At 38.8% G+C, this 15,765-nt stretch overlaps 1 protein-coding gene and 1 pseudogene across 1 annotated transcript; one reads left to right on the forward strand and one right to left on the reverse strand.

Moving 5' to 3' along the window:
• Nucleotides 1-2,204: 2,204 nt before the first annotated feature.
• On the forward strand, nucleotides 2,205-4,783 carry LOC107278636 (L-type lectin-domain containing receptor kinase SIT2-like). The gene is given in 1 exon segment (XM_015789863.3): nucleotides 2,205-4,783. A coding segment is annotated over 1 exon segment (2,019 nt). The 5' UTR covers nucleotides 2,205-2,403; the 3' UTR covers nucleotides 4,423-4,783.
• A 5,651-nt stretch (nucleotides 4,784-10,434) lies between these two features.
• On the reverse strand, nucleotides 10,435-12,894 carry LOC4342877 (L-type lectin-domain containing receptor kinase SIT2-like; annotated as a pseudogene).
• Between the last annotated feature and the right edge of the window lie 2,871 nt (nucleotides 12,895-15,765).

The following is a 15,765-nucleotide window of genomic DNA, read 5'->3' on the forward strand; positions in this document are numbered from 1 at the left end:
CACCGAGCGAGCCGTGGTGGACTGGTGGCAGAGATCCACGCACTGGCGTGGTCCGTGGCCACCGCCGCTGCCGAGCAGGCCGCGCGCGCCACCGTCCACGGAACAGGCCGCATGTGCTTCGGGCTCCGCCACCGCCGCCGAGCAGGCCGCGCGCGCTCCGGGCACTGCCACCGAGCAGGCTGCTGCTGCTGTCGAGCAGACTACCGCCAGTGAGCAGGCCACCGCCGTGCGTGCTGCCGCCGCTGAACAGGCCACCACCGCCGAGCAGGCTGCCGCCACCGCCGCCGCTGAATAGGCCACACGCGCTCCGGGTGCTGACGTCGATGTCGACGCTGCCAACCACGCCATCCGCCGGGAGAAGAGATAAAAAAGAGAGAGGGAGAGATTTCAGATAAGGAAGAGAAAGAAAGAATGGGTAATTTGGTCAAGACACGTAAAAATGTGAGCCCACTCTCGTCTAGTCAACACGAAAACATTAATTTAATGGATAGAGTGTCCCCTAGCAAATAACCATATTTTCAGAGTGTGTTTCCCAAAAATGATTTTGTGTGGTGTCCTACGGTTAAAACCACAAAATTGTGATGTCCGGTAGAAAAATTTGCTAATAATTAAAGAGCAGTGGGTTTTTTGGGTGGAGTGGGGCTATGGAACAGTAAAAACCCGGCTCCACCCTCTTAGTTCATTTTCTAGGAGTAACTCTACAAACCCCACTCAAAAAAACATAGGATTTTGACCGTTTGGCATAACTTTAGTTAAAGGTAAGTTGAAGTTAGGAGTTAGAGCTATGCCAATCAGATCAAGATATATAACATTCGTGTCATTGTGCATTCGAGAGTATTTGCTGAACATGGATCAACACATACATCATCGCAGGGATAGTAATTCTGCTCCAAATTCTCTTCATGTAAGCCAGTTATGAGCACGTACAGGAGTTGCAAGCCAATTACTGCTTACAAGTACCGTTAGCTCAAATAGCTAGCAATGCTGGTTACACATTTCTTTCTGGCCCAGGCAAAGCCCAGAGTGCGTGGCGGTTGATACGGAGGCTAGCTCCTAGCGAATAAGTTCACTTTAGGTCTCTCCATTGTCACTGAGTTCGAAATTAACCTAAAGTGAACTAAGTGTTAAAATTACACTCTAAGATGGTCTTTAGGGGCATAGCTACATCAATGCGGGACCTATGTTTCAAGGCATTACATAAGAAAGCCTTGGTTGGCAGCTAAAGTTGACTTCATCCGTTAGAGAGCCATTCATGTTTATTTTTAACAGTGTTATTGTATTATCCGGTACATATGGTATTTTTAGACTATTTATATACAGATATGAAATTAAGTGACGAGCACCGGGTTATGCGATGTAGATGAATTCTTTTAGTGTATTAATAATGTATCATTTATTTTGTGGTACTAATACAGTTTCATTTATTAAAAGTACACCTAATTTTCAGAACAATGATAATAAGTAGTGGTGACAAAATGCGAATTTATATATGCCTAGAACGAAGGGATTTTTATTTAAATCTGAGGGACATTCTTATTAGATTTAGTGGTATATTAGAATCTACTGTCAATTTTACGGCAAATATGTGTCTATTTTTATCCTAGAATAATCTACATTTCCTTACAATGTATATATAGTGATGTATGATTTCTTTAACATTCTTTTCCTTGAACAATAAATAAGATGCCCGTACATATGTGCGGGTTTCCTTTATATGCCGGAAATATTCTCCAATTTATATTATGTATTTATAGTTTTTAAACACAGCCTATGATACATGTCCGTGCGAATGCGCGGACTATCTTCCTAATTGTATTTTAAAGTTCAAAGAGAGGGAAAAAAAAGAAATATTATTAGGGGTAAAGTGACTCATCTCAGTAATTCATGGACTAAACTGGTGCAGGGAGCCAACGATTATTTTTTTAAAAAAATATAGTACAAATGGAAACACTCACTATATTTATAAACGCACACGACACCCACATGAACACTATTGAAAGGTACATCACTAAAAGAATATTAGACCTAAATGCGAGAACCAAATCAAATCTAGAACTTAAACCTGAGTGGGTAGGTTCCACCAGAGCAAGCCTAATCAATTAAGCTATGCACACTTCACAGCCAACAAATATTTTAAGGGCGTTAAATGAAAACCATTTTTTTATGTAACAGAAAAATACTATATGCCATGACAAGAGATTAGAATTGGCATTCTCCTTCTTGTGATACTGTAATACACTATCACTACAGCTATATATCCACATAGACATCTCGACACGTACGTTTGGCTGCCAAGACTATCATATCCCACCTCTTAATTAAGGATTGACTAGTGAAAGGTGCTTTATTAGAGAGTGTGGCCAACGATATGCCCTCTCGCACAATCCCCCACCACATACGACCATGAAGCCTGCGTTCTTCCTCTTGCGCCTCATCAGCCTTCTTCACCTAGCACTTGCCTTGTGTTCCGGCAGCGGAGACTTCCAGTTCGCCTATCATGGCTTCACCGGCACCAACCTCACGCTCGACGGCAACGCCACCGTCATGCCAGATGGGATCCTTGTGCTGACCAGCCGCAAGACCAACCTAAAAGGCCATGCGTTCTTCCCCGCGCCTCTGCAGTTCCGCACATCGCCTGATGGCACAGCTCGGTCCTTCTCGGCCGCCTTCGTGTTCGCCATCATCTCCGACTACACCGATTTCTGTGCCCACGGTATGGCCTTCATCGTGTCCCCGACCAAGAACTTCACCACCGCACTGCCGGTTGGGTACCTGGCCCTCCTCAACGTCCAGAACAACGGCAACACGACCAACCACCTCTTCGCGGTTGAGCTCGACACCGTCCAGAACACCGATTTTCAAGACGTCAACGCCAACCACGTTGGCATCAACGTCAACAATCTTCACTCTTTGCAATCCTCCCCAACTAGCTACTACGATGACGGCAACAATGGCGTCTTCAAGAACCTAACCCTCTTTAGCCGAGAAGCGATGCAGGTGTGGGTGGACTATGATGGCAACACAGGACAGATTGATGTGGCTTTGGCACCAATCAAAGTGGCTAAACCAAGGAAGCCGCTTGTTTCCGCTAAGTATGACCTCTCAACTGTACTCACGGAGTGGGCATACATCGGTTTCTCATCTGTGACTAGCGAGATCAATTATCGGCACTACCTGCTCGGCTAGAGCTTTGCCATGAATGGCCCTGCTCCGCCGATTAACATTGCCAATCTTCCTAAGCTGCCGTGTTTCGGACCCAAGCCTCCATCCAAGGTCTTAGTAATCGTCCTACCAATAGCTACAGCAACAGTCATGCTCAGTCTTGGTACCATTGCCACCCTACTCGTGTTAAGGCATCTGAGGTATGCTCAGTTGCTTGAAGATTGGGAGCTTGAATTTGGCCCCCATCGATTCTCATATAAGGATCTATATCATGCTACTAATGGATTTAAGAGCAAACATCTCCTGGGTACAGGACTTTACGGCCAGGTGTATAAAGGAGTTTTTCGGAAGTCTAGATTGGAGGTAGCCGTGAAGAAGGTTTCTCACGAGTCAAGGCAGGGTATGAAGGAGTTCATCTCTGAATTTGTCACCATTGGCCGCTTACGGAACCGCAACCTCGTGCAATTACATGGCTATTGTAGAAGAAAAGGTGAACTCCTTCTAGTGTATGAATATATGCCAAATGGTAGTCTTGATAAATATCTGTATTGTTAGGAGGATAAGCCTTTACGGGATTGGAGCCAAAGGTTTCATATCATTAGGGGTGTTGCGTCTGGCTTGCTCTATATCCATGAGAAGTGGGAGAAAGTTGTCATCCACCGTGACATAAAAGCAAGCAATGTGCTTCTTGACCATCAAATGAATGGGTGCTTAGGTGATTTTGGACTCTCAAGGTTGTATGACCATGGCACCGATCCCCAAACCACACATGTGGTGGGTACAATGGGATACTTGGCCCCAGAACTAATATGGACCGGTAAGGCATCCAAACTAACAGATGTTTTCACATTTGGTGCGTTTCTTCTTGAAATAACTTGTGGGCAAAGACCGGTCAACGACGATAGTGGACGATACAACCAAGAAATGTTAGTTGACTGGGTTCTTGACCATTTCAAAAAAGGCTCTCTTAATGAGACAGTGGACCTGAGGTTGCAAGGTGACTGTAATACAGATGAGGCATGCCGGGTGCTAAAGCTAGGACTGCTGTGTTCACACCCATCTGCCAACTTGAGACCGGGCATGAGACAAGTCATGCAATACCTTGATGGTGACACTCCACTCCCAGACTTAACATCAACAAATATGAGCTTTAGCACAATGGCTCTAATGCAGAATGAAGGGTTCGACTCATATCCAATGTCATATCCATCGTCTGCAGCAACCATTGGCACCGTATCCTTCCTCTTAGGTGGAAGGTAACTACTCCCTCCTTCCCTAAATATTTGACACCGTTGACCTTTTGTAACATGTTTGACCGTTCGTTTTATTCAAAAACTTTTGTGATATGTGTAAAACTATATGTATACATAAAAGTATATTTAACAATAAATCAAATGATAGAAAAAGAATTAACAATTACTTAAATTTTTTTTGAATAAGACGAACGGTCAAACATATTTAAAAAAGTCAACGGCGTCAAACATTTTGGGATGGAGGTAGTATAAGAAATGGTGTTAATTAGCTAGTTATTACTGCAAGTGCATATATGTCTGTCAAATGCAAAATAAATAAGGGGTGAGTTTACACTTAGTTTCCATGATTATATGAATAGACTGGACCACTCCAGAATATATGCAGTGCAAAAAACATGATTGTACTGCGTCCTGTTCCATAGATCTTGATGTTTTGAACAATAACATGGTTTCCTAAATGTATCATTCACTATGTTTTCTATTATAATATATATAATAAATAAATATTTTTTTACTTTTAATATAATATTTAGTAAGACAAATCTAATATGTTGTTCTAGTACGTTTTAAGCAAAATAATTTTAGAGTTATTGATAGTTAAAGTTATAAGAGTTCAAAATGTCACAGAATTATTGAACCGGAAGGAACACATCCTTATTCTAAAAATATCATTTATAGTTCTACTATAAGAACAACTTCCGAGAAATACATTATTGTGTTTTAGTGTAGCATAATTTACTTATAATTATGTTCACATTGCAAATGTGCATCTAGCTTGTGAAATTCAGAATAAGCTTACTGTATCGTTGTTTATTAGAAACAATTGACATGATCAGTAAATCAATATAAATTTTGTATATGGATGCACCGCTCCAACAAATTTGATACTCAAGACATGACTTCAGACGTTTTAGAGATTTAAATATTTTTGTGGAATTAGAAGTTTCCAATAAATCACTCATGGGAAGCAGAAAACTTTTTCAAATAATCTATCTGAAAAATAATCATATATTTCAAATAATTAAACGACTCCAAAGCATTATATGTTTCAAAATACAAAACATGAGTTAATATTTCAGGTAACATGTGCCAACAAGATATTTTCTGGGGTCCTGTATTAAATCAAATGGTTTTTGTAATAGGAGATAGCTTGATAGGTATGTGAAAGCTCGTAGACTCGTGAAGTTCAGCCTAACCACGCCTTGAATTATTGAAGAAAGAAACCCTCAGGGTTTAATATAATATATTTCCATCATTGTGCTCTTTGTTTGACAGATTTTCGCTTGGCGGGTCACATTTGTATTAAGACATACTTCCTCCCTCCCAAAATGAGATTAGCCATGAGTTTCTGTATCCAACTTTGATCGTCCGTGTTATTTGAATTTTATTTATAATTATTATTTTTATTGCTATTAGATTTAAAACATGAATAATACTTTATATGTGACTTAAGTTTTTTAGCTTTTTCTAAAAAAAAATTAAATAAGATGGACGATTAAAGTTGGACATGGAAACTCATGGCTGCGCTTATTTTGGGACCGAGGGAGTATAACGGATGTTTAAAGCTAGCTTTTGCAGTTTGAAAAAAGAAAGTATATATAGGTGGGTCGTCAGATCGCGAGCGCTATGTAGTTTGAGTATGATACTCCCTCCGTCCCATAATATAAGATATTTTGGGTGGATGTGACACATAATAGTACTACGAATCTAGATATGATGTGTCGCATCCATTCAAAATTTCGTTATATTATGTGACGGAGGGAGTACTATAGTGGGATATGTAATTTTGCGTGCGTGTTTGCTAACCGTGTAGAAAAATAGTGATTTTCACACTAGACGGGCGACTTAATCACACACGAAATTTTTTTTAACCATTTGAAAAAATGTTTTTTGTTTTACTAGTGTAAGGAGGTTCCTCTTGTTTTCCTTTGTCAAGCATAACATCCCCATCATGTAATAGTAGAAACCGTACAATAATTGCAGAAGATATTTTGATGCTGCAGAAAAGGTGTACACCAGACCAGGCCAATTAATGTCAATGTTAATTATTACTGCCGTTGGCATTGGTCATCGGGCAAGAAAATGGAACTCGGGTAACACTATCCGCACCTGGATTTTTCGCATTTTGGTTCTTTTAAACTTATTTCGTAAATAGACCCCTGAAAAAACTTATCCTAGAAATGGTTCTTTTTGGGCGTCAAAGAGGTTGGCGCCGTTGTCCAATGGGACGGCGCCAGCCTCTCTGGCGCCGTCCCCCTGCCGACGTGGTGGGGCGATGCCGAGAATCGGATGTAACTTTTTCTGTAGATATCCGTGAATATATTATTTGCCTGATTCCGAGTCCGTATGAGAAAGTTACGCCTATTTTAATAAACCAGGAAGGTAGCCCGCGCATTCGCGCACGCATGCATGTATCATAGGCTATGTTTCAAACAATGTAAGGACAAAATATAAAATGAAGGATATTTTCAGAATATAAATCGGAAAGGAAACCCCCACATATACATGGGCATCTTATTTGTTGTTCAAGAAAAAGAATGCTAAAATAAATCATATCTTAGTATATACATTAATACATATATCTTGTAAGGGAATGTAGATTACCCTAAATAAAAAAACAAATATATTTGCCGTAAAATAGATGGTATAGATTACTAAATGTGATAGAATATCTATTAGATTTAAGTAAAAATCCCTTTGTCCTGGTCATATATAAACTCGTCTTTTGTCACCACTATTTATTATCATTGTTTTTGAAAGTTAGGTGCACTTTTAATAAAAGAAACTGTATTTGTACCACTAAAATAAATCATACATTATTTATACACTAAAAATATCATGTACACTGCATAACCCAGTGTGCATAACTTATTTTCACATCTATGTATAAATTGTCTAAAAATATCATATCTACCAGATAATACGATAACACCGTTAAAAATATTCATGAATGATTTTCTAACAGATGAAGTCGACCGTAGCAGCCAACCAAGGCTTTCTTACATAATGCCTTGAAACACGGGTCTCGCATCGATGTAACCGTGCCCCTAAAGACCATCTTAAAGTACAATTTTAACACTCAATTCACTATTGGCACACTCACAAATGATTGTATTGGTAAGTATGTCATTTTAGTTACATTGGTTATGGTGGCCTTTTAGGACACCACCTTAACTCAACCATTTACATGTCTCTACAATATTTATGATGGCATAGCAAGTAATACACCCAACATTGAAGGACAGATATATACAGAAAGGAAGAGGTGGCGAAAACAGTATTATTTTTATGTTTTGAGTCGATTTGAGGTAAAGAATTGACAAAATTGGGTTCAGAGGTGTATAACATTCGTCCATCAATTATACTCAGTATATAGAATTTATAGTTTTATACGTGTTTTACATGATTGTTTGCCAATACTACTTGGCAAAGAAAAAACATACATGGATAATCATAATTCTCATGATGAATTAAGGATTGTATTGTAGCAAAATAACTGCCTAATTCTTATTTGTTTATTTGTTTATTTACATATATCTATGATGTATGCTTCTCTCTCCTCAAATAGCAATAAAAAAATTTTCAGATACTTAAAATCTCAATGTCACCCAAAATAAACATAAAATGATCCACTTAAAAACCAAAGCTAAATTCTGTAGTTTTATTATCGCAAAACCACTGTCTAAAATTTAATTTAATTTTTCTCATCTATCTATTATTTGTGCTTCTCACTCATCAAATAAGAATAAAAAAGTTTTGAACAAATCCAAATATTTTGAGAATCTGATCTCCAAAATTAAATAACCCAAAACAGATGTACTTAAAACAACAAAACGTTTGATTTGACATTTTATCTATCAGAGATTAAGTTTAATGTGCATATCTGTGTAGTGTTATTTTTAATAAAATAATAGTTTAAAGGATGTTGACAACACATCAGTGTGATTTTTCACGATTAGTATTTCTTTCCGATTCTAGGTACGTGTGCATGTTTTCTTTTATTTATTTGGCTTTATCTGTTTTATTTATCGTATATGGTGTAGGTATTTAAGTTTTATTTTTTTAGGATGGAGACGATCGTACGACGTACGCACATTATGTTTTTTTTTTCCAGATAGAGATTAGCAGCATGGGATTTTTAATAGATCTAAACTAATATTTAAAATAACGGGTCCTCCAATTTAAGTAAAAATTAAAGGATCATATGCTTTTCTTTTTTCTCTGAATTTCTAGGATTTCTCTAATTTATTATAGCACGGCGTGACGGCGTAATAGTTTTTGCAGGATGTTTAATGCATTTTTAGTATATAAATAAATTTCTAGGATTTCTCTAATTTATTAGAGAGACACGTAGCGGCGTAAAAGCATTCGTCGTATGTTTAACATACTTTAGTATATATATAGTTGATAGATAGTAGATAGATTTATAAGATGTTTTAAAGAACATTGATTGGATATTTATAATAGATCTTAATTTGACTAAATATATTTATATTTGTGAAGTAAATATATTTTATCTTTATACTGTAGAAAATCATATTTTAAATAAATACCGTAACATTGGGAAAGTTTTATTATTTTATTTTCAATACGTACCTAATGTTCTGTATCGTATATAAACTCTATGGCTGAACAGTACCGTTTCTATGTTATATAATATATGAGGAAGTTATTATTTTTTAATAATAGATCTAATTTAATGGTATAAAATAACGGGTCTACCAATTTAAGTGAAAATCGACGGTAAGATTAGATAGTGCCACGTGGTGGCTTAAGAGCGTTTGTAGGAGTGCCACGTGGCGGCTTAAGAGCGTTTGTAGGAAGTTTAATGGACTTTTAGTATGTAATAGATAGATGACATATTTTGTCCATTTCGGTAGAGCTTTAGAAAATTTTACAAGTCACATATTTTGCCCCGCCACGGTGGCAGGAGGACGGCGCTAGCCACTTTGGCGCCCCAAAAAGGACCATTTCTAGAATAAGTTTTTCTAGAGGTCTATTTACGAAATAAGTTTTTTAAAAGGACCAAAATGTGAAAAATCTAGCTATCCATACAGCTACGAGTGCGTTGCTTGGCCGCCATTGGGAAAACGCCTGGATCAGGCGCCCAACGCTCGTTAGAAAAATCGGGCACCCCCAACCCCCCCCCCCCCCGGCATCTCCGCCTGTCTCCCATGCGTCCCCACTAGTCACTCTCACCCTGTTGCAACAAATCCCCACATATTACGGAAAAACCCTATTAAGAGAATCCGTTTCAATTTTTTGTTCCACCAACAATGTTTCACCTAGTGTACTTATGATGCTTCATTATGAATAGATGAAATGTTGCAGTGAATTGAAATATTCTTTCGCAACAAATCACCTAAATATTATAGAAACCCTCTATTAAGCGAATCCATTTCATTTTTTTTCCAAAAAAATGTTTCACCTAGTGTATACTCATAATCTTTTGCTATTATGGATCAAATATTACAGTGAATTGAAACATTATTTCGCTATTTGCTGAAATATTGTCACCCGCCTATCATATATGACTTGAATCAGACGGGTAATGATGTAGTAGATGGCATGTGTAAAAGTAATTTTTACCATTACTTAAAGAGCAACCGGTGAAAAACTCCGCCCGTAGAAATCCTAGCTATTTACACAGGAGGTTCTTTAAATTGTTTTGCACATACACCTTTGGAAATAGCCTATTTCTATATGCTCGGAGACTTAGCAAATGCATGTAGGAACGGGTTACCAGATCAACAGATCAACAAGCTGATCCCACGCACCGAGGTATAGTACGGCTACTGTAGCGATCATGCGTCACAGAGCAGGTATGTACTCGTAAATCTCATGCCGTGATGACCGGGGCGCTTGATATGATACATGTCCGTCAAAAGTGATGCTAATTAGTACAAGAAACTTGCAGAAAAAGTCTCGACCCATCTCTTTCAACATTTACAAAATGATGACCATGATTCATTCAAGACCAAAACGTACCTTTCTTGCAAACTAGGATGATATATGTACATACGTACATCATTAGTGCGATGCAAATTAAATGCCATTCTTGAGGGATGGGATTGCCAAGTCCACAACATGTAAAATCTTGAACTAATGAAAATATGGTAGCACTAGCTAGCACAGAAATAGGAGTACACATGACTGTCTTTTTCTATCACCTGATTTTTATTGAATACAATTCACCATTTTAAAGCTTAACGATTTAATTAGTTGAAGCAGCTAACCACAAATCACCTCCCCTATCACAAGATCATCTGCTTGCAATAACATATGCATCGTCTTGCAACACTTAAAGGTGTTAATGCCCACTTGTTAAATTATCTTCCACCTGAAAGGTTAGACATTGTGCCATAGCTTGCATTGACTGGAATTGTTGATTGAGGCCCTGTTTGAATATACTGGTCTAAGCCCTCCGTCTGATTGGAGATTTGGTCTGTTGGCATCTGCTCAGGTAATGCCATGTCACCGTCGAGGTATTGTACGATTTGACGCATGCTTGGCCTTGCATTGCTAAATGGATGTGCACACAACAGTCCTAGCTTCAGCACTAGGATTGCTTCATCAGTGTCATGGTTTCCCTCGAGTCTTTTGTCCACCGTTTCGATGAGCGTTCCATTTTTCCAATGGTGAATAACCCAGTCAACAAGTAGGATTTGATGACCTTCTCTGCTTTGCTTGATGGGTCTTTGGCCACAAATGACTTCTAGAATGAATATACCAAAGGCAAATATATCAGTAAGAGGTGTTGCCTTACCAGACCGGCCGAGCTCTGGAGCTATATAACCTATTGTACCGACCACGTGGGTAGTTTTTGGATCAGATCCGTGGTCGTATAGTCTTGCGAGGCCAAAGTCTCCAAAACGTCCATTCATTTCACTGTCAAGAAGGACATTGCTCGCCTTAATATCTCGGTGGATGACCACTTTTTCCCACTCCTCATGAAGGTAAAGTAAGCCTGATGCAACACCTTTGATGATGTGGATCCTTTTAACCCAATCCAAACTGCATTGCCCCTCTTCATCATGCAAATACCTGTCGAGGCTTCCATTGGACATGTAATCGTACACCAGGAGAAGTTCACCACTGCGTCGACAATAGCCAAGTAGTTGCACAAGCTAGGTTGCGGTGTTGGAGGCAACCAAGGCTGACTATCTCGGTGATAAATTGCTTCATACCCTGCCTTGATCCGTGTGACACCCTCTTCACAGCAATTTCCGATTTAGACGTGGGAAGTACCCCTCTGTATACCCTTCCGAACCCCCCTATGCCTAGTATGCAGCTGTTTTTGAATCCTTCCGTGGCATGAAACAAATCCTTGTACAAGACCCTGTGCGGGCCAAACTCAATCTCCCAATCTTCCAGCAACTCGGAGTACCTCCGATGCCTCCGGACGAGCATGAAAACGGCTGCACCCACAGGGAGTAGGAAAGCAGCAGTTGATAACGGTAGGGTGATCTGCAAAATCCTAGACCGGTCCTTGCTGACAGTTCGCGGCAGCTTCGGAAGCTTGGTGATGTCAATGGCGGGAGCGGGACGGCCCAACCCGAAGCTCCAGCCGAGCACATAGTGCCGTGATCTCAGCGTGCCTCCTGTCGCGGCAGAGAAACCGATGTACGCGACATCCTTGAGCAGCTTTGAGAGGTTGTACCTCGCTGAGACCAATGGCCTCTTGGGTTTGGCGACGGCGAGGGGGGCCATGGTCACGTCGATCCGCGTTGTCTCTCTGTCGTAGTCCACCCACACCTGCATGGCCTTTCCACTGATCAAGGTCAAGTTGCGGAAGCCATTGTTGTTGTCGTCGTCGTTGTAGTATCCGGCAGAGTAGGAGCGCAGAGACTGGAGGCTGTTGATGTCGATTCCAACATGGCTGTCGTTAATGTCGCGGAACTCGTCGTTCTGCATGGTGTCGAGCTCGACGGCGAGCAGGCGATTGCCCGTGTCGCCGTCGCTGGTGACGTTGAGGAGGCCCAGGTACCCGCTGGGCAGCGCGCTGGAGAAGTCCCGGCTGGCGGCCACGACGAACGCCATGCCATGGGCGCTCAGGCCGACATGGTCGGACATGACGCCGAACACGAAGGAAGTGGAGAGAAGGACTCCTCCGCCGTCGTCGTCGTCGCGTTGGGGCCGGCGGCTCCACGGAGGGGCACCGGCGCCGGGTAGAAGGCGTGGCCTTTGCGCTGCAGCGTGCCGTTGGTCAGCTCGAGCATGCCTCCTGCCGTCACCGCTGCCACGCCGTCGAGGGTGAGGTTGGCGCCGGTGAAGCCAGAGTAGATGAACTGGACATCGCCGGCGCACCTCGTGGTGAGGCTCAGGCCAAGGCAGAGGAGGAAGAACAGGTGTACGAGGAAAGGTAGATGCTTCATGGTAATGGTAGTAACTCTCGGTTCGTGCCCTCTAGCCATACGCTCTGTCGTCTGGTCTGTGAGGAAGGCTGTGTGATATTCAAAAGAACAGATACGATGTCCAAGTATGCAAGGGCCCGTTTAGCTAGCCAAAAGAAAATTATTAATTAGGTGTCACATCTGATGTTTGACCGGATATTGGAAGAGATTTTCGGATATGAGTAAATAAACTAATTTTATAACTAGCTTAGCCTAGAAACCGCGAGATGAATCTTTTGAGCCTAATTAATCCGTTATTAGCACATATGGGTTACTGTATCACTAATTATGAACTAACTAGGAAGGTAGCCCGCGCATTCGCGCGCGCATGCATGTATCATAGGCTATGTTTCAAACAATGTAAGGACAAAATATAAAATGGAGGATATTTTCATAATATAAATCGGAAAGGAAACCCGCACATATGCACGGGCATCTTATTTGTTGTTCAAGAAAAAGAATGCTAAAATAAATCATATCTTAGTATATACATTAATACATATACCCTGTAAGGGAATGTAGATTACCCTAAATAAAAAAACAAATATATTTGCCGTAAAATAGACGGTATAGATTACTAAATGTGATAGAATGTCTATTAGATTTAAGTAAAAATCCCTTTGTCCTGGTCATATATAAACTCGTCTTTTATCACCACTACTTATTATCATTGTTTTTGAAAGTTAGGTACACTTTTAATAAAAGAAACTGTATTTGTACCACTAAAATAAATGATACATTATTTATACACAAAAAATATCATCTACACTGCATAACCCGGTATGCATAACTTATTTTCACTTCTATGTATAAATTGTCTAAAAATATCATATCTACTAGATAATACGATAACACTGTTAAAAATATTCATGAATGATTTTCTAACAGATGAAGTCGACCGTAGCAGCCAACCTAGGCTTTCTTACATAATGCCTTGAAACACGGGTCTCGCATCGATGTAACCGTGCCCCTAAATACCATCTTAAATTACAATTTTAACACTCAATTCACCATTGGCACACACAAATGATTGCATTGGTAAGTATGTCATTTTAGTTACATTGGTTATGGTGGCCTTTTAGACACCACCTTAACTCAACCATTTACATGTCTCTACAATATTTATGATGGCATAGCAAGTAATACACCCAACATTGAAGGACAGATATATACAGAAAGGAAGAGGTGGCGAAAACAATATTATTTTTAAGTTTTGAGTCGATTTAAAGTAATGAATTGACAAAATTGGGTTCAGAGGTGTATAACATTCGTACATCAATTATACTCAGTATATAGAATTTATAGTTTTATATGTGTTTTACGGATTGTTCATGTTTGCCAATACTACTTGGCAAAGAAAAAACATACATGGATAATCATAATTCTCATGATGAATTAAGGATTGTATTGTAGCAAAATAACTGCCTAATTCTTATTTGTTTATTTGTTTATTTACATCTATCTATGATGTATGCTTCTCTCTCCTCAAATAGCAATCAAAAAAATTCGAAAAATTTCAGATTCTTAAAATCTCAATGTCACCCAAAATAAACATAAAATGATCCACTTAAAAACCAAAGCTAAATTGTAGTTTTATTATCGCAAAACCACTGTCTAAAATTTAATTTAATTTTTCTCATCTATCTATTATTTGTGCTTCTCACTCATCAAATAAGAATAAAAAAGTTTTGAACAAATCCAAATATTTTGAGAATCTGATCTCCAAAATTAAATAACCCAAAACAGATGTACTTAAAACACAATGTTAGGTTTTGTCAGACAGTTGCTTTGACATTTTATCTATTAGAGATTAAGTTTAATGTGCATATCTGTGTAGTGTTATTTTTAATAAAATAATAGTTTAAAGGATGTTGACAACACATCAGTGTGAATTTTCACGATTAGTATTTCTTTCCGATTCTATGTACGTTTGCATGTTTTCTTTTATTTATTTGGTTTTATCTGTTTTATTTATGGTATATGGTGTAGGTATTTAAGTTTTATTTTTTTAGGATGGAGACGATCGTACGACGTACGCACATTATGTTTTTTTTTCCAGATAGAGATTAGCAGCATGTGATTTTTAATATATCTAAACTAATATTTAAAATAACGGGTCCTCCAATTTAAGTAAAAATTAAAGGATCATATGCTTTTCTTTTTTCTCTGAATTTCTAGGATTTCTCTACTTTATTATAGCACGGCGTGACGGCGTAATAGTTTTTGCAGGATGTTTAATGCATTTTTAGTATATAAATAAATTTCTAGAATTTCTCTAATTTATTAGAAAGACACGTAGCAGTGTAAGAGCATTCGTCGTATGTTTAACGTACTTTTAGTATATATATAGTTGATAGATAATAGATAGATTTATAAGATGTTTTAAAGAACATTGATTGGATATTTATAATAGATCTTAATTTGACTAAATATATTTATATTTGTGAAGTAAATATATTTTATCTTTATACTGTAGAAAATCATATTTTAAATAAATACCGTAACATTGGGAAAGTTTTATTGTTTTATTTTCAATACGTACGTAACGTTCTGTATCGTATATAAACTCTATGGCTGAACAGTACCGTTTCTATGTTATATAATATATGAGGAAGTTATTATTTTTTAATAATAGATCTAATATAATGGTGAAAAATAACGGGTCTACCAATTTAAGTAAAAATCGACGGTGAGATTAGATAGTGCCACGTGGTGGCTTAAGAGTGTTTGTAGGAGTGCCACGTGGCGGCTTAAGAGCATTTGTAGGAAGTTTAATGGACTTTTAGTATATAATAGAAGATTAGACTTAAAAGATTCGATGTCATGTTTTCGAAAAAAAATTTTGGGGAACTAAACCAGACCTAATTCTTCTCTGAAATCTCTTTTACTCTGCTTATCTACCGTGATGTACTCAGAACACACAACACGCCCGGAGAAGAAATTATGGAAATATATAT

Source organism: Oryza sativa, chromosome 7, assembly GCF_034140825.1.
Source record: "Oryza sativa Japonica Group chromosome 7, ASM3414082v1".
In the NCBI taxonomy this organism is placed as follows: domain Eukaryota; kingdom Viridiplantae; phylum Streptophyta; class Magnoliopsida; order Poales; family Poaceae; genus Oryza; species Oryza sativa.